We start from the raw sequence: 27,671 nt of genomic DNA, 5'->3' as shown, positions 1-27,671 counted from the left end.
GAGCTCTTAGCCCCAGCCAGCTGGTCCTGTCACTGTCACAGGTAGGGTGAGGGCCCTGGGTCCCCTGGCAGTTGCAGCATCTCAAGGGCCCTTGTCTATGAACTCATCTGGGTAGCGTCTCATGCCTGGGATGACAAGAGCTGGTGTTGGAGCCCAGGAGAGAAGGAGATGACTGAGTCAAGAGCTGGGGCCCGGCAGGATCAAGGGCCAGATGGACTTGCTTGGATGAAAGAACGCCCCCCCCCCCCCCAAAAAAACTCCTTAAAAACCAAGCGCCCCTTTGCCTGGTTGCACAGGTGTTTATTTTGCATTTCTACAGCTCTACACAAGCTGCGGGCACGGGAGGAGAAGCTGGGTTCCTGGGAGAGAGAGAGGAGAGCGCATCCCTGCACAGGAAACTGCAGAGCAGCTTGAATGCACTGGAAGGGCTGCTCTACACCCATGCAGGCTTGGGACAGGTCCACCCTTTGGGGGCTTTCAGACCTAACCTTCATGGTGATGCATTCTCCTAGCACCCAGAGCCCATGCCCTGCTCTCATGCATGCCCAAGATTACACACTAAGCCACAGCAGCTAGAGAGAACTCACCCTCTAAGGAGCTCAGGGCTGCAGGAGGAGAGATTCCAAGGGGTACTTTCCAGGTCTGGAAGATTTTGTGGGGAGGGGTGGGACCAGGCACATTATCCAAGCATCCAAGCCCATCTGTCACCAAGGGCTCTCCTGCCAGGTTTGGGACAAGAGCAGGAGGAGCCCAACTTATGGGGATGGCAAAAGCAAATATACAGCGAGATCAGTTCTAAGGGAGGAGGGCTGGACTGCTAAATAAATAGTGATGAGTGGCTTTCAGCAGGAGTCTGTCCCTGAGGGAGCAGTGGATAGGGCCGGTCTCTGTACTTGCAAAGAGTCTTTCCCCTCCCCTGAGATTTCCCCTGTCCGTATTTCTGTAGGAAGTGGAAAGCTTGGCTAATAATGAATCTCTCCAGAACGGAGAGGGTGGCAGTGGAGAAGGGCAGGTTAAGGATGGCAGACAGGTCTGGCTGCAGCATGGGGAGGTGACGCTATAGGGAGATAGGTGACTGGTGTAAATCAAATGTCATTTTAGGCAACTGTTTCCCCAAAACATGTTGCAGGACTGGTCTATAGCAAGTGGGGGTCAGGGCCGGTCTCTACAGAGTAGCACGAGTGTGCATGCAAACTAGTCTGTAGAGACTGGTGCCTTTCCTAGCAGATTCCACCTGTATTGGTGTCATAGCAGAAGGAATTTTGTATCAAGGGATTCAGTTCTTTGGATGCATTGCATGGAGATTTTTAGTTGTGGATAAAGCATCGAGTCCTACCCCATCCCACCACTGACATCTCTGCATTAGTCTTCTCTGATCAGGCGCTGTCTCCTCTGACCAAAGACCTGCCGCTTCATGTAATCGATGATGTCATTCTTCACCACGGCCAAGTTTGTCCTGGGGCCCCATCTCATCACGGGCCGCCCAGTCGGGCCAACCAAGAACTTCTCAAAGTTCCACTTGATGTCGTGGATCTTCAGGGGCTCCCAGAAGAGCTTTTTGGGGTCACCGAAGCTTTCCACCACGGGAGGGCAGGAGTTCTGCAAGGAGAGGGAAGGACAAGCATCAATGACACTGTGTGCTGGGGAAAGCTATCCTGCCCCCACCTACTGCTCCCCAAACCTGGGGGCTTGGTCTCGGGACAGGGCGCTTGGAAGCACGCACCTTCAGGAAGGTGTAGAACTTCTGCTCCTCTTCCCCGTTCACATCCCCTTTCTGAAAAAGCTGGAAATTCGGGACAAAGCCGCCCCCGGGCCGGACGTATCTGAAATCAAAGAGAGAGAAGTCAGGTTCCAGTTCAAAGGAACATAAGAATGGCCATACTGGGTCAGACCAAAGGTCCATCCAGCCCAGTATCCTGTCTTCCAACAGCAGCCAATGCCAGGTGCTCCCGAGGGAGTGAACCTAACAGGTAACAATCAAGTGATCAATCAAGTGATCAATCAAGTGATCTCTCTCTTGCCACCCATCTCTACCCTCTGACAAACAGAGGCTAGGGGCACCATTCCTTACCCATCCTGGCTAATAGCCATTAATGGACTTAACCTCCATGAATGTATCTAGTTCTCTTTCAAACCCTGTGATAGTCCTGGCCTTCACAACCTCCTCAGGCAAGGAGTTCCACAGGCCCATCTTCACCTGGCATGGAGACAGTGATGAACTGCTGCTCCTGCCCATACACGCTGCCCGGCTGGCGGAAGCCTGGCCTAACCCATGTTCTAGACACAGCAGGGTCCTGGTGAGCAACCAGGCTTGTAAACTGTTTTCTAAATGGTTACTGGTCTACGCGCCCAGGCAGGCTGTAGGGGCTGGAACCATTTTTAAATCACTCCCGTGCACTGTTACGCTGCTGCTGCTGCAGTTGCTGGTGTGATGGGGCCTCAGCTTTGCTTCCCCTACGTCACTAGCAGCAGGGAGGAGCCTGGGCCCTGCGGGAGGCAGCCTGCAGGATCCGCATGCAGTTAGCAGATTGCAGCAACTGCATCTAAAGGCCGGGACCCAGACCCACCTGCTTAGTGGCTGAGGTCAAGCAGCCTGACCGCGCTGAGCTTGGTTCAACACTAATCTACATACCCGAACCCCTGTCAGATACCGTGTGGAGCGGCTGGCTGTAATTACCCTGGCGCTTAGCGTGGGTTCAGAGACACAATAGGGAATTAGTGCCATTCTTGTTACTGATCTCCAGTATATCCACTTGACTAGGCACTGCCCGCTTCCACCCTCTTCCAGCCCAGGTGGCAGCCAGGGCGTTTAGAGGAGAGAACCCAGAGCAGCCACGCTGACCCCACCCCCGCAAGGGATCTCAGGCCCCTGTGTCACTCAGTGTCTACTCACTTCAGCGCGGGGAGGATTTCGGAGTTCTCGCCGGGTTCTTGTTTGCCAAATTGGTTGCTGGGGAAGGCCAGGATGACGAGTCCATGCGGCGCCAGCTCCTTCTGTAGTGCATTCAATTCTGCGCACAAGAAAACCCCACCAGAGGCAGGTTAGTCACAGCAATAGATGGGAGCTGCTCCCCCGGTGGCTGAGCCGCACACGGTGTCACATTCGAGATGGCACCCATTTGTGATGGAGACACACTTGGCTGGGAATCTGAAGCACATGGGAGGCGGGAGAGGGCTCCAGTTCTGTGCTTCTCCCAGGACTCTGAGGCCAGGATCAGACCCCGGGGGCAGAAGTCTTGGCATTCTCCTTCAGCAGTAGTGAGCTATACGCCATCGCATCAGCTTCCCCTCAGTCTTCCTAGCAGCAGCATGGGTCTCCTGGCATTGGGCCCCGTCTGTGCTTAAATCCCTGCTTGTGCTGTCATCTCTCTCCCTGTCTCCGTTATAACGTTGTGGCAAAGGGGAAATCGCTGCAGCCCAGGCATGCCCTGGCCATCCCTCCTCCGCTCCGTCTGCCCCCCAACACCCCTGATCTGACCCCTGCACCAGCAGCAGCTTTCCACTGGCTCAGTGAGGATTCCCACCCCACTCCCCTCATTGCCACGTCCTCTTTCACTTCACAACCTTCCTTTTCTCTTTGGCCTACGCCAAGTTCCCCCACCCCCCGTGTTCTGAGGTGTGCAGAGGTGGCTATTCCAGACTCCAGCACAACCCCCCACTCCTTCCTCCAGGCAGGGGATCTTACCCAGGTACTGCATGGTGAGTCCTCAGTAGGTAGCCACATTCACAAAGAGAATCGTCTTCCCTTTGTACTTCCCGAAGGAGATGTACTCCTGCCCATCTATGGTGAGGGCCCCATACCTGTAGATTGTTCCCTCCACTGAACTGTAACAGTCCACCTGGAAAACAGCCAGGCAGGGCATGTGAGAAGGGGCAGGGCTGGAGAGAGGCAAGCAAGAAGGTCTGATGACCAGCGATTAACTAGCTTCTTTGGGTTTTACTCTGTTTCCCTAGGCGCTCCGGAGCCCCCAGTTCCTCTCCTGGCTTCCCCTTCACCCGCTCTGCCGGGTGGGGGCCAAGGCACGCTGCTGGGATCCTCCGGCGTGGCCGGGTTTGGCTCGGCTCAGGAGAGGATGGAGACAGCTGTGAGGTTCTGATCCACTTTTAGAGTCTGAACCCAGCCCCTCCCACCAACCATGGGGAGGTTTGGATCCAGGGATGATCTACTTCAATCCTTCCTCTTCCTTTCCTCCCGATCCTTCTCCACCTCCTCAACCCCTGCCATCCTGCCTTCACTGCCACCCCTCCCTTCATGTCCTCACTGGCCCCACAACTGTTATTTCATTCCTCTGCTTCCCTTCTCCTCAGCCTCCTTTCCCCCCTTCTTCTCGTCATTCACATGCTTCCTGAATGCCTCTCCCCTCCAGCCAGCCTCCACCCCTCTCTACCGAGGAATCTGCAGAGGGGCAACATCCAGTTTAGGGAGGGGAAGGGGCGCAGTGGGACACCATCCCCTGCCCCAGAAAAGGGCTTTGTGATTCCATGCCATTTGGTGCGTTCCCTGAGAGAGCAAAGTTCAGGTGACCCACTGGGAAGTGTGTGTTCCAGGGCCCCACCTGCGCCCCTCCTCAGAGTTGGGGCAGCCCCATGGCACTCCCTGGTGTGTTGGCCAAGATGGCGGTTGTCACATGGGAAGCTGGGTTAGCCGCATGCAGAGAGGGTGATACGTTCTACCGGCGAGAGGAAAATCTTTTCCCTGGTTCCCCTTGTTTGAACGCTGCCCTCCTTTTTCATTGCACCCCTGCTCCCTGCACACAGGCCTGGCTTAGCGAGGCACAAAGGAGCACGCATTAACAGTCAGGTGGGGGCGCTCTCAGGAGTTAAGCCCTAGGGCGTGCCTCTCCCATGCTGGCTCTGCTAAGGGGTAGGATTCAAAGCAGCTGGAATTAGGGAGGCTGCTGCATCCCCTGGCTTGGCGTAGTTTCCATCATATGCAATATGGATCAACGGCTCTCAGCACCCCCACTATACACTTATTCCAGCCCCCTGTTAGGATTTGTCTCTGGCAGCCTTGGCTGGGCTCAGTGGATCACCTGGTCAGGGTTTCTCACGCAAAGCCTCTTCCCAGACCAAATGGCAGCTGGCAGCCAATGCTGGGCTCTCGCACAATGTGCTCATCCCGCTGGAGTCTCAGAAATGGTGTTTGACACGCACTGGCCTCCCACCCAGCGCCTCTGACTTTCCAGGGCTGCAGCTGCTTGCATGTTTACTCCACCCAAGCAGCAGCCACAGAACCACAGGTGGGGAGGGAAAGGACCAAAAATAGCCACAGTGTGTCAATAGTGAAGAAGAAAACCTGCGCCTCTTTCTACTGTGGCTCGCTCCTGCGCAAGGAGAGGAGCTGACCCCTCTGCTTCTTCTGCAGGGATGGGAAAGGAACAGCCTTAGAAAGGAGGTGGCACTGGCTGCCCCATCCTGTGCATGTGAGCAAGCCAGGGGAGATTGCTCCGTAGAAGGATTGCTGTCAGAGGGATTTACACTGATTTGTTACTCCTCACTGCCTGGCTCCTGGCTGAGTGTCTGTCACCTAGAAACAGGCTGTTACTAGGATCCCACTCAGCCGTGTGTGTCAGGCAGAGCCGCTGGCTCAGAGAGTGGGGAGCCAAACTGTGCCCCACGGTGGCCCAGGCTCCCTGTTCACCAGGACAGATTTAGAGAGAGACAGAGAGGGGAAGGGACCTTTCTCATCAGGACGAGAAACAAAAGCACATCTAGCTGCTTCCCTGACAGGGGAAGAGCCCTGGCATAAGAGATTGCCTGCTTCTGTCCCTACAGCTTCCCAGAGGGTCTCAGGAAGGGAAACCTGCTCCTGCAGACTCTAGGATCGAAATGCCAAGCACACAGTCCAGGGCTGGATCTGGCCTATAGGCTGGGTTCCAATTCTTCTTGCATAAGCACAAAGTGCCTAACCCTTCAGGCTGTGAAGGAAACCTTCCCACAGTGACCTGAGTGTAACCAATGCCGAATGGATTCCCTGAGTCTGAAACAGCAGCTCCAGGAGGCATGAATGCCCTTCACCTCAATGAGGTGTTAACTCTTAAACCTAATGATGACGCTCCAATACTCCAGGTTTTTCCAGTAAGTTGGGTGTTGCAAATGTGTGTCTAGTTTATACACTCACAGCAATATTAGGTAATTACCCATGCCAATGGCCACACCGACAAAGAGCACAGCTTCATAGATTCCAAGGTCAGAAAGGACCACTGTGATCATCTAATCTGACCTTCTTTAATGATTAATTACTCTCGCTGTTTAAAATGTACATCTAATTTCCAGCCTGAATTGGTCTAACTTTAACTTCCATCTGCTGGGTAGTGAAAGACCTTTCTCTGCTAGACTGAAGAGCCCAATATTAAATAGGTTTCAGAGTATTATTATTAAAATTATTAAATAGTTGAAGATGCTTCTAGGCTGTAATCAAGTCACCCCTTAACCTTCTCTTTGTTAAGCTAAATAGATTGAGCTCTTTGAGTCTCTCGCTGTAAGGCAGGTTTTCTGACCTTTTAGTCATTCTCGTGACACTTCTCTGAACCCTCTCCAATTTGCCACCATCCTTCTTGAATTGTGGACACTGGAACAGGACACAGGATTCCAGCAGCAGTCGCACCAATGCAACATACAGAGTAAAACCACCTCTCTGCATTTCAAGAGTCCCCTTTTTATGCCTCCTAGGATTGCGTTAGCCCCTTTGCCCAAAGCTCCTGTTCTGCTGATTATCCACCAAGACCCCCAAATCTTTTTCAGAGTCCCTGCTTCCCAGGATAGAGTCCCCTATCCTGTACGTGTGGCTTACATTCTTTGTTCCTAGATGGATACATTTACATTTAGCCATATTAAAATGCTTATGCCCTGTTCACCAAGCGATCCAAATCACTCGGAATCAGTGACCTGTCCTCTTCATTATTTACCGCTTCCCCAATTTTTCCTGTCATCTGCAAACTTTTATCAGTGATGATTTTATGTTTTCTTCCAGACCTTAGTAAAAATGTTAAATAGCACAGGGCCAAGAACCGGTCCCTATGGAACACCACTAGAAACACACCCGTTTGATTAGGATTCTCTGTTTATGGTTACGTTGAGACCAGTTAGCCAGCTTTTAATCCATTTCATGTATGCCATGTTCATTTTATATCTTTCTGGTGTTTTTAATCAAAATGTCATGCAGTACCAAGGCAGACGGCTTACAGAAGTCTAAATATATTGCATCAACACTGTTACCTTTATCAAACAAAACTGGAATCAAAATTAAATACATCAAGTTTGTCTGATAGGGTCTATTCTCCATAAACCCATGCTGAGTTGCATTAATTACATTACCCTCCTTTAATTCTTATTAATCGAAGCCCTTATCAGCTGCTCCGTTATCTTGTTTGGGATCTATGTCAGACTGACAGGCCTCTAATTACCCAGATAATCCCGGTTACCAGTTTTAAGTATTGGCACATTGGCTTTCTTCCAGTATTCTGGAACTTTTCCAGTGTTCCAAGTCTTATTAAAAATCAGCTTTAACGGTTCAGCAAGCTTTTCAGCCAGCCCTTTTAAAACTCTTGGGTGAAAGTTATCCGGATGTGTTGACTTAAAAATGTCCAACTCTAGTAGCTGCTATTTAACATCCTTCTGAGATACTAGTGGAATAGAGAGAGTGTTATCATAAAATGTGACTACATCATTTGTTTTTTTCCCCAAACACAGAACAGAAATATGTATTGAACACTTTTGCCTTTTCTGAGTAATTATTGATCATTCTACCATTTCCATCTAGTAATGGACCAATACCATTGTCAGGATTCTTTTTGTTCCTAACATACTTTAAAAACTCCTTACTGTCCTCATCTCTGCTGGCCATAAATTTCTCCTTGTATCTCTTTGCTTCCCTTATCGATTTTCTACAATTCCTAGCTTCTGATTTATATTCATTACTATCCACTTCCTCTTTATTCCATTTGTTATATATTTTATTATTTTTAGAGCGGCTTTTACTTCCCCTCTACATCAGAGAAGAAGTGAAGAAACAGTTATGGGTCTAAAACCTTCCAAAGTTTGGGGGGTTTGTACATATAACCCCAACTCTGAACTCCCTGGGTTCTTAAGTTGTTTGCTCAGTTGGCATTTTGTTTCACTTTCATGTTCTCAGAAGGCAAGATGCACTCAGAGCACTGATATGTGCCAGCTTAACGTCAGTGAATATGGTTTATATAACTGTAATGTGACTGCTATTTGCTATGCTCCTCACAACCATCTGACTGTTGCAGCCCCTGTCTGTCAGATCCATCTGTTGCCTCTCACTATCGTCTTAGAATGTGAGTTCTTTTTGGTGGGAGGACCACCATTTCATATGTCTGCACAGCCCCTAGCACAGTGAGGGCCCTGATTCCTGACCAGGGTTCGACATGCTACCTTGGTCTTTGCAGGAACCCCTACAGAAGGTATAAGGGAGACTAAGGAGTGCTGCAATAATTGTATCTAATTACTTCATGCAGCCTGGCATGCATTTTCCCCCATGTCCAGCACTGGGGTGTCAGCGCACCTATCTCTTGCACTTCATCACCCTGCAACCCTTCCTTCTGACACCCTGAGCCCGGGGCACCTAGAATTATCTCCCCCTGCCATCTCCCTCCCATCCTCTGCCAGCAGGAGGGCAAGGCAGCCTCCAGCACAGGCAGACAAAAGAGGGTTAACAGCCTGAGAGCCAAATGTTTGTAGCTTTCCCCCTTTCCACTCAGCTCCTTTGATTCAGTCCAAGACACTACCACTCCAGGCTTGCGACATCACAGTCACTTCCTAGGCGACGGATTGGTTATGCAGAGCAGCAGCCTAGAAATTATGCAGCACTCAACTCTCATGTAAGCCCGGTTTTGGGAGCTGATAGCCCTGCCAGAGACAAGCATCCGGGGGGGAGGCAGGCGACAGCTCAGCTAGGCTTCCCCACAGAGATCTGCCAGTGCAACTCAAGTCCCAGGCGTGCGCCCTAATCACTGGGCCCTCCTTACTCCCTGGACACCTCCCACAGCTCTTCTGATGCCCCCCACTCCAGCCCTACCACCTCCCCGCTAGTCCAGTCCTGGCATTGGCCTGCACAGAGCTTGCCAGTCATGTTGACCGGTGTGCTGGCTTCATGACGTGACCTGTCAGAGCTCAAGCGGAGAGCCACCAAACTTGTTCCCAGTGTAACTTGAACCGTGTTTCTAAGCAAGGATCCCTGCTCGCTTAAGCAATTGAGACAATGACACTGATTAGATGTTTTCCTCTTCCTCTAAGATCCTCAGGCAGCCAGGTTCCCTGGAATAATCATTCCCTGGGGCCCCAGGACTCTGCACAGGCCAAAAGGAAGCTTCACCCTGATAGCTGAAATGGGGGAGCTGCCGCAGCTGTAGGTGGGGTGCAGTGAGGGAGAAAGGAGAAAAAAGGCAGCATCTGTGTCCCCTGCACTAACACCGTGTATTTAAATGGGTGAAACCCAGTTAGGCAGAAGGGAAAGAGGGAATCAGCTGAGACAGGGAATGAGAAATTATCCCTTTCTTCCACCAGCAAATCAGTGCATTCCCCCTGTTTGCCTGCTGCGAACAGGAATTGGCCCAGACCAAACCCCCATTAGAAATGGGAACTCTGTTCCTTTCTGTGGGGAGCTGTTCACCCCAAGCCCTCTGCACCCCACCCAGATCCCAACACACTTGAACTTTAGGGTGTTGAAACCCAGATCCAATTTGTGTCCATCTCTCCTGATGCGTGTATGGGCGAGACCCCCAGACAGGGATGAAGGATGCCCTCCCGACCCCAGCATGCTCCCTTGGACCCAACAGCATCATGTCAAAGCAGCGACCCTGCATGCACACCATTCTCCGGTGGGATTTCCCCTTACCTTCTGTTTCTCCTGTCCCTGGTTAGGCTGAATTAACCCAGCCAAGAACAAGGGGAAAATCCAAGAGCCCCTGAGTCTGCCCCCCATGGCAGTTGTGGGGTGCCAACACCCTTTTCTTGCCCCACGGAGCACAGCAACTGGGTACCCGTGTCTGGCTGGGCTTCTCCGTCACTGTCCTCTTCCCCACACTGTGCAACCTTCCAGCACAACAGCAGGGAGAAATAAAAGGCTGAGCCTGAGTCCTCCTAACCAATCACAGGGAGGTGGGGATGGCAGGGCTGCTACTGGAGCTATTAACTGTGTGGGCCCTGGTGAGCTCCAGAGGTGTTTGGGGGATAGAGAAAGGGGATTGATTGCTTCAGCTAATGGAGAATCTGCACTCAGATCAGGCGTCCCAACACCCCCATGGCTGGAGAGGTCGAGTTACAGGGCTTTGGTTCGGCTTATTAAAAAAACTTGGCTTATAAAAAAAGTGTGAAATTCTGGCTGGGATCTAAGTGCAGATTCTGCTACTCTCCAAAGCAGAGGGGGATGAAACCAAAGAGCAAGGGGTGGAGGGGAAAGGAGAGTAACCACCTACCTGTTATGTGACACACTATGGGTCTGGCTGCAGGCCCTGAGCTCCTGGAGATTAAGATCAAAACAATGGAGAAATTCACGGCTGTTATCTTGGCCCAGCTGGCGAGTCTCACCCTGGTGATCCTGCTGGACGTATCCAAATACAGCCACTGATCCGTTGTATCTCACACCAAATGAGGCACGAGCAGAGACCACCCAGCATTCCAATGACAATCCCTGCTACTCAAGGGCTAAGTGCCCTGCAAGATGCAGCAGGTGGGTAAGCCAGCCAAGAGGGAATGGGGTGGGTGGGGGACACGGAAGATGGGTATATTTGCACGGTAGTGCCAGCAGTTAAAGCACTCACTGGAAGCTCCCAATTTTAGGGTGTAAAATAAAGGCAAATAACCCTGGGAAGGGTTAGAGAACAGCTGGCACCGGCCACTGTCGGAAGGCAGGGTACTGAGCTAGATGGACCTGTGGTCTGACCCAGTACGTATAACTGAATGGAGAACCAAGGCATTCCAGTTCCTGCTGCCCAGGGGAAATCCCTGCTGAAGGTGGCAACTTTTTGGTCTCAGTTCCCTGTGTTAGGGCCACTTGATGCTCCTCCAGCTCTAAAGCCAACCAGAGCCCCTGGGACAAAGTGGCTCCAACACCATCCCACCTCTCAGCTGTTGATGGGGGGGAAGAGGGTGTGGCCAGGGCTCCTTGCACCTGTGCTGATTCCCAGCTGCTTGGCAGCCAGTGTAAACTAAAGCACTGCCCAACCTGCTGCAGTTTACACAGGGAGCTGGACAGGCAATGGAAGGTCCCAGCATCGAGGGAGTGCCCACAGTACTTCTGTGCTGTCCTCTGCTCAGGGCACCCAGAGAGCCACAGACACAGTGATGGCACAGCTCCCTCCCTAGAGTCACACACGGGCTGCTACTGCTCTGAGTGGGGAGGGGGAGCCTAGTAACACTAGCAAGCCCCATTAAGCCCTAAGAGAAGTCATTCCAGGCCGACACTGACTAGCTAACTGTGTGTGCTTTCATCTTGATCCCCAGCCCATCCATGGCAGCTCCTGGTTCTCTCCAGCTGATGGCTGGCTCCTGCCCTCTGCTAAGCAGAGACTCCTTATCACCTAACCCACTCGCCACTGATGCCATCCCTGAGTTTTCAGCTGCTTCTGGGAACGCTGGGCTTATTAATGAAGTGTCTGTCAAAGCTGGGCTGCTCAGTTCACACACTGGGTTCCTGCTGGATTGCAGTGTGGCTGGAGAAAGCAATCCAGAGAACAGGGGCCTGGGAACAACCCCACCCTTGTTTACTTCTGAGCGGAGAGGAGCAGAAGCAGGGTGGGTGAGATTGTCCCTGGAGGGCTGGTTGCGTTTGGGTTTTGCCGACTGAGAACAGGTGGCATCTGGAGACCAGGGTCTGAAACCCCAGGGTTCGGGGGAGATGGTAGAAATGGCCCCAGCTTGGGGCTCCTTTTCATTTTACAGATTCATTTGAGTGGGGCTGGGGATTTCATAGGAGGAACGTGGTTCCACTGCTTCTCTGTGTCTCTGTCATCAGGTCACAAGGTCACTCGAGTCAGACCCCTGATGCTGACATGTAGCCCAGTCTCAATGTCTCCACTACATTTCCAGCCACTGCAGTGACTCAGGCAAGCAATCCCCCTGTTTTCCACCTGGCTCTTTGCCTTGCCTTCCAGCCCCCAGCCCTTGTGCCACTTCCTGAGCCCGCTCAGCTCTGAACAGCCTTCTGCTGTGGGCTCCCAGCCCCCTCCCCACCAGAGGTCAGGAAAGGGGCCAGCTGGCCACTGGGAGACCAGAAAGCCTGATTAGCAGCTGGAACCCATTAGGGCTGCCTCTCGGCAGAGCAGAGGCTTGTGGGTGGGGCCTCAGGAGCAGGTGCTCTAATGGGGGCAGATGGGGTTAGATGCCTTTCTAGGGAGGAGTTAATGGTGGACTGGCTAATGCAAGCTGGGGTGGGAATCAGGAAGTCCTTTAAGCTGGGCTTGCTCTGCTTGCCCTGGGAGCCTCAGTGCATGAGGAGCCTCTCTCTAGGGAGCTTTGGCAAACACATGCAAATCTTGAACTGGACCACCCTGCCCCCCAAGAATACACCCCTTCACCTCCTCCACCCATGGCTCCAGGCATGGCTGGGAAAACAGAGGAGGGATCAGAGTGGCTAAGCAGGAAGGTGCAGAGCCAGGAGGGGCTCTGAAGGGGAGGACAGTGACAAGGAGTTTGATGTGGTGGAAAATGGGGAGTCAGTGGAGGGAGGTATCCTGGCCAGAGCGATGAGCACCCAAAATGCTCTTACAGCTGTTTTGTACTGGATGGGGGAGGGGTGAGTGTGGGGCTGCAGAGGCCAAAGAGGAGGCTGCAGGAGGAGATGAGCAGGGCCTGGAGGAGATTTTAGGTGTGTGAGGAGAAAGGGCAGACTGGGGTTAAGAGATGCTCTAAACCATGGCCCCATGCAGATCCCAGAACCACCAGGGTGAAAGCATCAAGGTTTGCAAGAAAGAGATGAGGTCATGACCTCTGGCCAAGCACAGCGCAAAGAAAGTCCCCTCTAGCCTCAGCTGCTCCCTGGACAGCACAGGCAGCCAAGGACCCGAGTGCCCCCCACTTTGGAGAAATCAAAATATTTACTTGCATTGGCTCAAAGTTCAATCTGACTGGTGCTGAAGCGAAGTCCCTACCAGTGTCTCTGCAGGGGATTGGTGGAGAGTGGTCTGCTGAGTGAGGGGACATTCAGGGGAGCAATCGAAGCGAGTTCTTGGCTAGGTCACGTAGAACTGGGCAGTGACATGGGACAAAGGTCCCGGGGAGGCAGCGGACAGCAAACAGTGGAAAGCAGCTCAGAACTGCAGGACATACATGTGAATCCCTGAACTCACGAAAAATGAACTGAATAGCTCTGGGGTGGCTCCCTCTGCTAGGCCAGCTGTAGCTGTCTGTGCTACAGAGGAATATTCCCTACTGGGATCCGTGTAGTTCACGGAGGTGGACTGAAGCTGCCAGAGAGGGGGTCTGGATTTATCAGAAAGGGACAATAAAGATTTGGGATTTTCCTAAACCCTCAGCTTTGGCCTCACTTACGTATTTCAGCAGCACCTAAGAGCCCTGGTCATGGGCCAGGATCCCATTGTGCTAGGCACTGTAGGATGAGCATTTCTGAAAATGCCACCCTGAATGTTGGGCTCCAGCTGATGTCCCTCCCAGGGGCTTATCAAAGCCCCGCAGGCCCCATCTATGTTCAGCTAACATGGACAGTCCCGGGAAGAGACGGGAGCACTTGTTAATGTGCCTGAGAGTTTGCTGCCCTTTGGGACATGCTAAGCTGGTTAAGCTTTAGTGGCTTGATCAGAAAACAAAATAGCCTTGTTCACTTAATTCCTGCTGCGGGTGAAGATCTCGGGCCGGTGTGCTGCGGGAGATGAGGGTTATGCAAGCTGGGACTGGAGGGATTCTGGCTGGAGAAAGCAGTGTGTCAGTGTCTCTGATTTCAGCCAAAGTGCCCTATGCTTTGGAGGATTACATAGCTGGAGATAACAAGGAGCATCCCAGGTGCCTCTAGATGCTCATTTTGCAATGACTGCCACAAACCAATCCTGCCAACATTTAGAAAGGGTAAACAGGGCCACCTGCATAATTATAGGCAAGTCAGCCTGACACTGATCCCAGGTAAAAGAATGGAACAGCTGATACGGGACGTGATTAATAAAGAATTGAAGGAGGGTAACGTAATTAATGCCAATCAACGTGGATTTATGGGAAATAGATCCTGTCAACCTAATTTGGTAACATTTTTGATGAGATGACAAGTCTGGCTGATAAAGGTGGAAATGCTGATGTCATAAGCTTAAAGAACAGGAGTCCTTGTGGCACCTTAGAGACTAACAAATTTATCTGAACATAAAGCTTATGCTCAAATAAATTTGTTAGTCTCTAAGGTGCCGCAAGGACTCCTGTTCTTTTTGCTGATACGGACTAACACGGCTGCTACTCTGAAACCTGTCATATGCTTAGACGTCTGCTCAACATGTTGATTAAGAACCTTGAACAATACAAAATAAACACAGCACACATTCAATGGATTCAAAACTGGCTAACTGATTGGTCTCAACAATTAACTGTAAATGGGATATCATCATCGAGCAGATATGTTTCTAGTAGGGTCTTGCAGGGACCAATTCTTGGCTAAATGCCATTTAACACTTTTATCAGTGACCTGCTGGAAGAAAACATAAAATCATCACTGGTAAAGTTGGCCGCTGATACAAAGGTTGAGGGCGTTACTGGTGGAGAGCAATCTGGATCGCTTGATAAGCTGGGCACAAGCAAACACTCTCCATTTCAATCTGGCTCAATGTGAAGGCGTACATTTAGGAAGAACGTACGTAGGCCATGAGTAAAGGTGGGGACTCTACCTTGGGAAACAGTGATTCTGAAAAAGACTTTGGGGTCATGGTGCATAATCAGCTGATGTGAGCTCCCAGTGGGACGCTGTGGCTAAAGGAGGTAATGTGGTCCTTGGGTATTTATCTAGGGGAATGTTGAGTAGGAGAAGGAGGTTCAACCCCTCTGTTTTTGGCACTGGGGTGTGCGCTAATGGAATCCTGTGTCCAGTTCTGGTGTCCACCGCTCAAGAAGGATGTCGATACATTGGAGAGGGTTCCAAGAATGATTACTAAGGGGCTGCTAGGAGTGTGCAATTGCCAAGGAGAGCAGAAGGCCTAGTGCTAACATTGGCTAGTGCTGCCCTGCCCCTGTGATAAGGGAGGGGTGTCAGGCTCTCAGCAGAGGAAGTTTGCAGTGTGAATGCTTTTGAGGGAAGCCAGACACAGCAGGGGAGCTGGCTGCCATTGGCTCTGCGAGGACTAAAGGTCCCCTCGAGTCCTGCCAACAGGCTGCTCACGATCCACTCTGTTCTCCATCAGAAGCAGTCCGGGGCTGTGCAATCTTCTGAGCCAGACCCACCCCTGCTCCCACCACATCCCACATAGATCAGGAGCTCCCAGGGCCAGTCCATGTAGGGTGCATGTTCCCAGCTGTGGGTGCAGAGGGCTAAAGCCCCATCATGAGACTCCGCTGGCTCTCACTCTGATGGGGCGGCCCAGCTAGTGAGTGAGACTGGCTCTCTGGGCTTGATCAATTAATCTCTCATCCTCGCCAACAGGAAAAGCCACCCACCCCAGCAACAGCATGTACCTTCCATGTCTAGCCGAGGACTTGGGAAACCCGCCTGCAACTCCCAGCTGTGCTGCAGATGCCCTGTGGAACATTGGACAAGTCATTTTGTCTCCCTGCACCTCAGGCAGGACTGTTACAACCCCCAGGGGTTTGTCTCTCCCACGGGCTCCCCTCAGGGGCAGAATGTGCCCAGGGCTTGGTGGCACCTGCTTATGTCAACAAGGTTTTAAAAATAGCAGCCCACTGTTGGCTGCTTGGTTTGTTTTTCAGACCCAGGAAAGCAGGGGATCAAAGACCGGCCTCGCCCCTTCCTGAAGTGCACCCTGGGATTGTTTACAAGAGCCATGGGGCAGCAGAGATAAAAAGAGACAGGGGTTGTGTTGGAGACAGGGGTTGTGGCGCCTGGAGCAGAGCTTGCAGAGATGATAGGGCTAGTGAGATCAACTAATCTCTCATCCTTGCCAACAGGAAAAGCCATCCGCTCCAACAACAGCATGTATCTTCCTGTCTACAAAGCTTTGATAATCAACTATACCTTTCTGTAATTCCCAAGGAGTCTTCCAAGCCTGAAGGAAAGGCCAATCTAGTGTGGGCTTCCTCTTTTCGGAGTGAGCTTAGTGCTGATGAAAGATGAGAGCACTGGAAAAAAACCGACCCTTTTATCCACAGTAGGGATTCAGCACAGGCCACAGCATTGCGAGTTTTCCCCTGGGCTGCCCCCCGCCCCTACCACTGAGCTTCACCCTGAGAGAGGAAAAGCCAGGTCAGCCTCCCTGCCACCCTGTTCAGTTCTTGGCCTCTCTTCGGAGGTGTTAGTGGTTTGTTGTTCTGTGGGTGTGATGTGGCCACCTGCTCAGCAGGACCAGGACCAAGCCCATCGATCTATTCCGGAGAGGCCAAAGAGCCATCAAACAGCACTGACCATGCCCGGTGAGGCTACTGGACAGCCAATCTCCTGTCCATGGAACAGCAGGTGGTTCCTTTCAACGGTGTGTATGCCTTGCACGACTGACGTGCATTATCCAGTGACTCCTGCGTATAGCTTATAGGAGAAGGAAGCACACTGCATCACTATTAGCATACCACAAAATCCCCTCCTTACGTACAGGCACACTCGGGATCACAGGCTGTCCCCAGGCTCTGGCATAAGTAGCGTATGATATGGCTACTGAGTCGTATGGCAGGTATTGCTGAATCTGTCTCTTCAGCTGTGGGGAAGAGTCATAAGGACAAAGGCAAACCTGTTATCCCAAAATGTGTGATCTTCCAAAGGAGACGTTCATCTGCGGAGTGGTGCCAGGTATAAACTCTCCCCCTCTCATGTGTGTCTGCCCTGATGGGGATGTGAAAACCAAAAGGCTACAGAATGCATCAGTCAGTCAGGGCGGCTTATGCAGAAGGTGGATCACTCACTTGATTCAAGGCCATGTGCATCATTCTGCTTCCTTGTTTGTCCCTTCTCCATCAGGGACAGTTCCTGGGAGGATCCCCAACCTGCAAACTCAACCCTGTTGTTTGCATGGCTTCTGGCCGGGGAATAAGAGACCCAAGGACACGTAGGCGAAAGCGTAAGATCAGTGGCCAGCGGATCTCAGGGGCATAATACCTGTATAGCCAACAACACTGACAAGAGAGAGGCTAGAGGAGAGCTGAATAGCTTGAGAAAATGCACAAGAGCCTGCCCAACATCAGCTCATGTATTGTGCTGCTAGCTCATGCAGTGTATTGTTATGCTGGGCAAACGGGCCATAATCTTGCACACAATTCATCTTAGCCCAGGAGCAGCGCAAGGGGACTGCAAATATACAGCCACAGCGATGGCAACTGGCATGACTGTAACCCTGAGATCAGCTAGCACCCAGCAAGCCAGGGCTCACTAAATCAACAGCTTTCCCATAGCACTAGTGATATGAACGGAGGGCCCCCTTCTGAGTAACCTCCAGCACAGCAGCAGCCCCTGAGGGCTTGTATTCTTCATCCACCCATTGGGCTCCTCTTCTCCAGAGCAGAACTGGGCTGCAGGCCAGGCTAGAGGGGCTAGGTTCCTTGTCCCTCACTATCCCTCTGAGCCTGCAGACACCTGAGTGTTGTGGTTCTGATCACAGAAAACACAGCCAGACTGCAAAGACAGGCCAGACTCTGGACCTGATGTGTAAGCAAAGGGACCCTCACTCCGGGCTCACCCTCAGGAGCTGGAACCTGGTCAGAGACCAGAGCAGGGCTGCAAGTTTTAAATCTATTGGAGATGGTTGAGCCATTGCAAGAGAAATGCTAACGCTCTCCCAGCTCCCACTGGACACTGACTCCACTTCCTGGGAGGTGGGGATCTGGAAAAGAACTGTACCACACCCCCTTCCACTGCACAGCTGCACATGTGACTAACAACATTAGGGCTGTCTCCTGACACCCTGGCAATCTCGCATGGCCCCAGGAGTTCCGGATTTAGCACCAGGAGTGTGATAGCTGCTTTGGCAGGCTCCCTCGGCAGCTCCTTTCTGTTTGTTGAGAAGATTCATAAGGAGAGGGCCAGTGCAGGGACGAGATGCACCATCTCCCCATCCAGCTGTGCCTCCTGCCCCGAATGCACCCAAATGGAGATGATTTGACATTCTTAGCTGGCGTCAGCATGGCGATGGGGATTGCAATGGATGGAAGAGAAGGAGAAGGGCAAGAGAACTGTGTTAGCTCCGTGCAGAGTGTGGGGCAGGTAGTGCAGCCCCACTGATGTGCACGAGTTAAACAGGGGGCATGCCAATTACTAAAGGGGTGGAGATGGGGAGAAGATACGAGACCAGTGCTGTATGCTCCTCCACCACAAGCCCCACCACAACAGCTATAACAGAAAGCGGCCCCAGGCTCCACCTGTGGATCTGCCCAGGAGGGTGTTTAGGGTGTCACAATGGGTGGCCGGCATTCTGAAATCAAACACAGTGATCAGTGTCAGGCTGCTGAGGCCCTAATAGCTCCAGGGAAGCAGCTGATTAAGCACGAGGCCTGGCTGGGAGTTACGTCCAGGCCAGTTTCCCTCGCGGTGGTTGTATGTTTGCTGTCTCCACTGGGCTGGGATGAACAGTGTGAAAGATTGCGGGTCGTTCGCCCCGCGTCATAATGCGCTGCGTGACCTACTGGCACAATATAAGCTGGCCCTGGGCAATCACTTATGCATCCTCCCGAGCGATTCAGTCTCTAGACAGATTCCTCCAGCATTCCAGCTGGGGCAATGGGAAGATCTTGTTCTGTCACGTGCAGTTGTCAAGCCCGACTCGCTGGCAGTGCTTTCCACACATTGAGGTGTCTTTCACTTCTGATTCCCCACTTCGCTTTCCTCCTCTGTGGGTGGCGACCTCATGCCAGACCCCTATGGCAGCTGGGATACAGCAGAGCTGGCTTGTTCGCTGTTCATTTATTCTTTGTGACATCTGCAGGCTTGGGTGAGAAATACACCATAGAAGAAATCAGTATAAGTCTGGTTACCGGTGTACCTCTGTCTTTGCCCCACCGTAGTTCCCCCCTCCCCGCCCCCCAGCGCTGGCCAGGTGCAGCCCCACAGCAGGTATGTGGGGCACCCGACTTCCATTGCATTTTCCCAGGCATGTGTTTTTACTCCCCAAGGGATGATCAGGATTTTAGTTTATAGCTTGTGCTTGGAAAGAGGGACAAAGGAGCACAAAATGCCTCTACTGGCCAGCAGAGAAGCCCTCGACCAGAGCTGTGGGTAGGCCACAGGGGGTGGTAGCTAATCCTTGTCACCTGGCTTATCAGAGCAGGGAGCTGGTGATGCAGCCAGTGCAAAAGCAGCTGGCAAGGGAGGGAGACCAGCACAGAAGCAACCAGGTATTCATGCAGGAAACTGCCCAGTGGCCTGGACTAGAAAGCCAGTGGGGGCAGATGGCCATGGGACGCGAGGGCTGGGAATGGATGCAGAGGGTCTGGGTGAGATGGAAGAGCAGCGAGTGCCTAGGGCGACAGGATCTGCCCAGTCTGTGTAGAAATGGCAAAGTGAGTAGAGCCGAAGGCTGCTTAGGGCCTAGCTTAGGCCTTGGGAAACCTGCCTGCAACTCCCAGCTCTGCTGCAGACGCCCTGCGGAACACTGGACGAGTCATTTCATCTCCCTGCGCCTCAGGCGGGACTGTTACAACCCCCGGGGGCTTGTCCCTCCCACAGGCTCCCCTCAGGGGCAGAATGTGCCCAGGGCTTGCTGGCACCCGCTACCATCAGCAAGGCTTTAGAAACAGCAGCCCATTGTTGTCGGCTTGGTTTGTTTGTCAGACCCAGGAAAGCAGGGGATCAAAGACTGGCCTCGCCCCTTCCTGAAGTGCAGCCTGGGATTGTTTACAACAGTCCTGGGCCAGCGGAGATGAAAGGAGACTGGGGCTGTGTTGTGTTTGACCTCGACCCTGGCGCCTGGAGTGGAGCCTGCAGAGATTTTGCAAGGTGTCATGGAGCATTACTGGAAAGCCCAGGAACGGACCTCCATTAAAACTCCCTCGAGAGCCATGTGCTGCATGCGTGGAGGCCAGGGGCCGAGTGCAAAAGGAGGACTCTGCATTGCGGCTAGCACCTCGGCACCCCAGTCAGAGACCTGGATTCCAGGGTGCTCACACTGCACAAATGCAGAACACAAAGACATCTCTACATCAAAGAGCTCCCAATCTAAGTCTGAAACAATTAACATTCAAATTTATTCTTTTTAGACCCTCCCAAAGTACCAAATGCACCTATGCTTTGCGGAGCGGAGCAAATGATTCCCAGCAAACAATTTGCCTGAGGAATTTGGCCTCCTTTCCTCTTTGTGAAATATTCCTGAAAAGATACAAGGGCATCTGATGGTGCCTCTGTGAATATAGTCCAGTCACCAGGGCTACGACTTTCAGAAGTCACTATTTGAGCTTTCTGATTGGTCACCTAGTATTGATTCAGGTCTCTGCTCAGAGGCCTCCCAAACCCCCATGGAACTGTCAAGGAGTTTGTGGTACTGATCAAACCTGCCCCCATCCTAATACACGGGTCACACTTAAAACTTTACGTCTTATATTTGCAACACCCCCGCTTCACGACTGGTAAACACTGCTGCTTGTGAAACTTGGTTCACGAGAATGGCCCTGGAAAAGAAAATCATCCCCACTACTTGTGCTCAGCTGAACAGAGCCTTCAAACCTTCCGAGGGTCTCCTGTCCCTAGATGGCCATTCAGTGCAGTCTGTGGCATGGATTCTTTCAGCCCACTTCCTAACTGGGGAAGTGTCTGCAGCAGGAAAAATGACCTGTGTTGTATGTAGCTAGGTAGGCACTATGATTTCACTTCCTCTGCACTGCACTTTGCATTTTGAGGCTCCCGCTGTCTGTTGAAGGCAGCTTCCCTCTGGGGAAGTAGATCTGGGGCAGCGGGTTAGAGAGAAGGAGACACACCCTGGCTGCTCTCTCCTGGAGTCTTTCCTTTTGTTCTACCTTGATTTGATGTTTCCCTGATACTCCAGCAAGAGTCATGCAGGCTGGAAGTTCAGAGCTGCTCTCTGGCTCAGGAGAAGCAGAGCAGCCATCACAGTTGGTACCAATGGGCATCTTCAGCAAAGAGAACAAGGAGACCTGACCTCCCCTCTTCCTCGCGGAGGTGAGACCTCCATAGCAGAATCCAGGGGAGGGGGTGGTGTGGGGAAAGTCTGCCACTAGCTGGAGAAACTGGGGCCTTTAATCTCCAGGCTTTTCATTCAAGCCCTTTTCGCCAGCAGCAAAGTAACGGAAAGGAAGGGGAGAAGCTTGCATATTTCCAAAGCGCACTACCCATTTCTTTAGTGCAGGGGCCACGAGGAGCACTGCCCTGCAACCAGAGCCATGTATTGACATGCCAAAGGAGGGTTCTGTGGGTTAGACAAATGTAACCTTCCCCCTTATTTGTCCTTTGATCAGAAGTCAACAGGCTCCATTCCAGTGCCTAGCTGCAGGTTTCTTATTACAGACGCTTGGCTGGGGGTGGCTTGTGGGAGGTAAACAGGCTTGTGGTCATTCCATTTCCCCTGCTCCTCCAGACAGAGCTGCTCTGTGGTCTCCCTTCATTTCTGGCTGCGCCTAGGGCCTGGAGAAACTCCCTCGACCAGCTCAGAGTCTGTCTGGAATAACAGCGCCCTACTGTCGCCAACGCTCACGATTTTTATCACGAATCACGAAATTGGGTTGTTTTCTGAAAGCCCCAGCTCCTGGATGCATGGGAAGAGAGAATCTCAGCTCTGATTTTTAAAAAAACCACGTTTCAGCCCTCCTGGTTATGGAGAAAAGCTGGAAAACGTAACCCATGTGCACCCTGCAGGCTCGGAAACTAAAAGGCAAAGCAACACTGCCCTCCATGTAATGTGCTTTTAAAAAACCCTCAGGATTTTTTGACCAATTTCATGACTGGGGGGCTGGTTCATGGTTTTTGAACGTTTGGGATTGACAGTGCTGGGGATCATGCAGAGGCCAGGCTGTGCTGCAGTTCACATGGGCTGTACCAAAACTCGCTAGCACCATCTTTAGGGTCTGAGGTGTATTGATCTTAACTCAGCATAAGAAATAGAGACTTGGGATAAGGAGACCTGGGAAAGGATCCCTACTATCAAGCCAAGTGAGACATACACATGCACTTCTGCACACAAGTTAACGCACCCTCTTGCACTTGTACAGACTGAAGCTCGCCCTTTTGCAAGTGCATGCGTCTGAAAACACATACATTACACACGCACATGTACACACGTAGGCAGCTGCATGCTTTTGTATTTGTGCCCTCAGCTCCACCCTTTATGCAGCTGCACTAGGTTGACTAGATGTTCCGATTTTATACGGACAGTCCCGATATTTGGGGCTTTTTCTTATATAGACGCCTATTACCCCCCACTCCTTGTCCCGATTTTTCACACTTGCTATCTGGTCACCCTAAGCTGCACACACCTGGTGGCACCCACTCACTTCGACACATATATACCGCAACACACTCCTACATGTGCCACACGTGTCTCTCTGCCACTGCTCAGGACCTTCCAGCTTTCATTGCTGAATTCATTTTCTTCCCTTTTAACCTGCTGGCCACCTTTTGAATCATCTGCTTTGTGGCTGGTTCCCCCGCAGCGTTTCAGCTGAACTGGCTCCATCCATTCCCATTCAGGTCAGACATCAGGGTCTAGGCTGCAGGAAGTGAGCATCGGGCCAGGAGTCACTTGTCCTCTGCTTCTGCTGCCAAGTGGGAGGTCTAGTGTCAAGTGGCCTTCTCCTGAGGAAGGAGTGGCCTGGCCTGTGCGTCCCAGAGCTTGTGACTCTGAGGGGGAATGGAGCCCCAAACAGCTCCCTGCATTGCTTGCCCTGCTTCCAACTCAGAGAACCTCCTATCCTTATTAGCTCATGCAAATGGGGAGACAGACCCTAATCTCAAGCTAAATGGCAGATTTTTCTCCTCTCCTGAGTTGGGTCAATGAAGCCATCGCCCCACAACTGGTCTCAATACACCCTCCTAACTGCTCACCTGACTGCAGTCCTAGCACCAAAAAGGGCATCTGCACCCAGAGACACTCAATTCGCTTTGTGAGCTGTCTGGATCTGCCTGAATACAAGATTCCTGCATGTGCTCCATGAGCCCAGTTACTAGCGCAGGGGTCGGCAATCTTTCAGAAGCGGTGTGCCGAGTCTTCATTTATTCACTCTGATTTAAGGTTTCACGTGCCAGTAATACATTTTTAATATGTTTTTAGGAGGTCTCTTTCTATAAGTCTATAATATATAATTAAACTATTGTTGTATGTAAAGTAAATAAGGTTTTTAAAATATTTAAGAAGCTTCATTTAAAATTAAATTAAAATGCAGAGCCCCCCGGATTGGTGGCCAGGACCCAGGCAGCGTGAGTGCCACTGAAAATCAGCTTGTGTGCCACCTTCCAGACACATGCCATAGGCGTAAAGATCACAGCAAAGCATGAGCCTTTGATGTCTCCCAGGAAGATGATGCCAGAAGTGAGACCAATCAGCTCTGTGTTCTTGTGGAACCAGGGTGCAGTATCCACCCTGTTTGACAAATGAAGGACACCCCCACACAGTCTCTGCTTAAACCAAGACTGATCAGAGAAAAGGCTTGCAGAGAGCAGTGAAGGGCGTTGGGAGACACAGACCCCTCCTGAGAAGGGTGACAAGATTAAGACATCTTCATTTGCATACAGAATGGAGAGCAGAGACAACTCCCCTTGCCTCATCTGCATGAAAGATGGGACAGGGATTAGCATACAGAATGAAGAACAGAGAACTGCACTGAATTCTGGGACCAGAAAAAGCAGGGAAGCACTGCATCATGGGAATCTCTGCTCCAGATGTTAATGAACCTATGCCTGCCCGTGCCCAGCTCAGCAGTTATCAGACCAATTCTAGTAATGAATCCTTGATTGAGATCCAAAATACTGAAGCAGCCTAGTTGCATTGTGAGCTCCCTGGAAGAAACCACCACCCATAGCCAAGAGCGATCAGCTCCTATTGTCTAGCTTAAAGAAAACCCTTGAGTCATCAGTTTACCTATAAACAAGTGTAGTGTTCTCCCTTGAACCATTGTATTTTCTCTACAAAAATCCCTACTCACCCTCCAGTCAGGGTTCTGATTCTTAGATCCAAACTATGCATTGCTTTCACTGGAACTCCATATTCTCCTGACGGATTGTGCTGGGGGCTCTGCCTGTCTCCAGCACTCAGGACCTTGAGCTACCACCATCACCTGGGAACCCCGACCAGTTCAAGCCTCATGGAGTGAGTGAGACCCTCTCTTTCTCTCTCTTTCTGTTTTCCTTTCTATCTTAGGTATTAACCTTTAATAATGTAGGTTATATTGGTTTAGCCTCCTTGTGTAATTATCACTAGTATTCAATAAATAACTTTTATGGTTAAGCTGGTTACTTCTCTCTCTTTTGCTGAACTTTACTCTTTCGTGTTTTTAGCTTCCCCCATTCACTCTACAGCAACGCTTCTTTACATGAACTAAAGATCCCTGCAGCGCCCCAAATCCTGTGGGATTTGCTCATCAAGTAGGTTACTGCCAGTACAATTGTGATGTGAGAGTGGGGATAGGGACGTACTGAATCTGGGATACACAAGGGTGGCAGCTTAAAAGTGCTGCTCAATCCAGCCCATTGAGTACAGAGATATATAAGGGATCAGCTTGAAAGTGCTGATTGACCCGGTCCACTCAGATATATGTGTGTGTGTGTGTGTGTGTGTGTGTGTGTGTGTGTGTGTGTGTGTGTGTGTGTGTGTGTGTGTGTGTGTGTGTGTGTGTGTGTTCACCCAGTTCTAGGGCTGGAGTAACCCAGCCCTAGGAAGCCTAGGTCCTGCAGGGTAGCTCCCTTGGGAGGGGACTTGCAGAAAGGAGAAGTAGAGCTCCATATGAAAACACACGTGACACGAGCAGTACATTGATAGAATTACAGAACTGCCCCCAGCAGAGTAACCCGAATAAATTAGTATACCCCAAAGTAATGGGCAAAGCAGGTAACAGAAGGGTGAGGAAAGAATTCCCTGTACTGATGAGATGAAACTTCCAGAGAAAGGCAAAGCCCCGTGCCAACAATCAGATCTTCTTTCCACGTCAGATCCATTTGGAATGCTTCCAGCTATGCACTCCCCTTCAGTGCTCCTTTGTGTCTTCTTCAGGAAGCTCTATGCATTAGATAGATAGATAGATAGATAGGTACCCCCCCCCCCCCCATGGAGGGAGTAAAACATGTTTTGAATTCTAGAGCTGATCTGGGCCTTTTCCATTCTTGTAAACAATGAAGCTTGGTCTGGAAAGCGCTTTCCTGACTGACCCTCCAGAGGCTGCCAGGCCAATATCTGACCCATTGGGATGCTCTTCAGGTGCTTCAGCCCAGAATGACCCCTCTATGATGGCACAAATTGTTCTGTGGGCAAAATTCTTCCCCTGCACCAAGCCAGCAAGGTGGAGGAGGGAGTACATTACGCAAAAATAATATATTTTAAAGTATTTTTAAAAAAGTCTTTGTTTTCTAAAGCCAGAGAATCAAATTCTGCCCTGAACAATAGTGCCAATCTGGAGCAAATCCAGTTACTTCAGTCCAGTCACTGAGAGCTGGGGATCATCAGCAAAGTACAGGCTGCATTACAGTCACCTGAGAGCTAAGGCACATGACTGGAGCACAAGTAGCAAAAAACAATACCTTGATGGCTCAGCTCAGACAGCACCTGGGTTATGTCTGCCTCTTGCAGCTCGTCAGCGGCCTGCAAAGGCATTTTCTTCATTGGTACAATGCCCACAGGGATGTCACCTCTGCAATTTGTTACCCAGGGCGGTGGTGTCAGTGATCAGACTCTGTGTTATTTCACCTCACTCCTTTAGTTCCCCTGACGCTAACCTGCATGTGTTCCCCAACCTGAGGGCTTGGTCATCAGTTACCATGATGTGAGCAGGAACCTGGCAGAGGAATAGCTGTGGCCTACTGAGGAAAGCCTGGATGTGCAGCCCTTGAAAAAGCCTCACCGCATTTTCCTGTGCACAGAAGCCAGGCCAGAGGCCGAGCAGATGTCCAGTTTTGCAGCTGGAGGCATTCAAGCCAAGAAGCTGTCTTTCCCGAATGCCTACATGTCTTGGAGAACAGGGTTGTACCTTCAAGCTCTCACCAGGATCAAGAGACTGAGGAACAGTGCTAAATTGCAACGTGCCGTGCAATTTCTTTCAAAGAACAATCTGTACAACCGGCAATATACGATTTATCTAAAGTCCACTTAGCCTCTGAACTTTTGTTCTAGTTGCACAATAGAAGGCAAAAGAATAATCGCTCACGATGGGTGAGGGATACCAGCTACCTTTGCATCACGTCTTGTTGTAAGGCCATTATTTACCCAGCTGTCTGACAGCAGCAGTGTTCTCTTCTGGCTTCATAAATCTTCTGTCCTTGCTGAATCACAGTGGGGAATCAAGCCCTCCTGGGATGTTGAGGAGCTGTAATAGGCCAGTCACAGCTTTCCATGCTATGCATGGACATTCTTTAGAGGTTTCACAGGTAGGAAAGAATATTGCTGGTGTTTGAATGGAGAGAAAGGGATGGTGTTCGTGAGATTATATAACAGAGAATGGAGAATCTAAGCAGTGGGGGGTCCTGAAAGTAACTGGGGTCATTTTAGCTCCCATAAGAAAGACTGGCCCAGTGGGTGCTAAATGAGGGAGTGGGAAAGTAGTGGCCAGTTCTATGTCCTGTCTTCTCCTCAATAATTCACTGGGAGATGGAGGAGCAAACCCCAGCACCACTCCGGCTGCCTCAACCAGTCAGCTGTTCTGGCTCAGCCACAGCCCTATTTCACGTAGGGCTGTCAGGAAAGCTTTGTGCTTTTCAGGGTAGATTGAAGAGGTGGGGAAGCTCTTGCCACACTGGCCAAGTAGGAGAGAAGGGGATGGTCCAGTATTTAAGCAGCTTGTCTGGGACTTGAGTGATCTGAGTTCAGATCTTCCTACTCTTCCTGTGTGACCTAGGGCAAGTCATTTTGTTTCTCTGTGTCTCCGCTCCCCCTGTATAGGGTTTATAGTTGTCTTTTGCTCTGTACACAGCAAAGCATTGTGAAGAAACTGGACCAGCACACGTGGGTCCCAAATAACTGCGTTTGCTAAATATACACAGACGGGCCACGCCTGACTCCAGACACACAGCTGGCCTTTGGCGGCTCCTGAAACACAGAACGTGGTGAGCCCCAGTAGAGGGCTCACACGCTATCTAAAGAGATATACCACCCTATTTCCCGGCCTCACAGGGCCATTGTGAGGATTACAGACCAAACATTAAAGATGGGGAATTGTTCTAACACAACGATACTGGGGGCCAGCTAAATACCTTAGACAGACCGATATCTGGGGTGATATCCTGCCTACTGCAAACCTCCCATTGACTTCAATGGCCTCAAGATCCCACCCATTGCTCAGAGTGAGTCCAATCCAACATCTGTTGCCCTGTGAAGCCACTGGAAACATGTGAACTGACAGAACTGATTGGCTGGGGAGCTTGAGTAAGTGCACAGCTGGGGGAAGGGAGGGCCCAGAACTGATCCTGCAGCATTATT

General features: G+C 51.2%; 1 protein-coding gene across 1 annotated transcript; it reads right to left on the bottom strand.

Moving 5' to 3' along the window:
• Positions 1-285: 285 nt before the first annotated feature.
• GPX3 (glutathione peroxidase 3) lies at positions 286-10,072 on the bottom strand. Its single transcript, XM_032771896.2, has 5 exons — positions 9,860-10,072; positions 3,686-3,839; positions 2,894-3,011; positions 1,724-1,823; positions 286-1,599 (listed from the first exon to the last, which is right to left on the bottom strand). Exons 1-5 carry the CDS (start codon positions 9,944-9,946, stop codon positions 1,363-1,365), a joined length of 696 nt encoding a protein of 231 aa, XP_032627787.1. The 5' UTR covers positions 9,947-10,072; the 3' UTR covers positions 286-1,362.
• Between the last annotated feature and the right edge of the window lie 17,599 nt (positions 10,073-27,671).

The sequence above is a fragment of the Chelonoidis abingdonii genome, chromosome 7 (genome assembly GCF_003597395.2).
Source record: "Chelonoidis abingdonii isolate Lonesome George chromosome 7, CheloAbing_2.0, whole genome shotgun sequence".
In the NCBI taxonomy this organism is placed as follows: Eukaryota; Metazoa; Chordata; order Testudines; family Testudinidae; genus Chelonoidis; species Chelonoidis abingdonii.
Note: the sequence above shows the minus strand (reverse complement) of the source record. Positions and strands in the feature narration are given on the sequence as shown.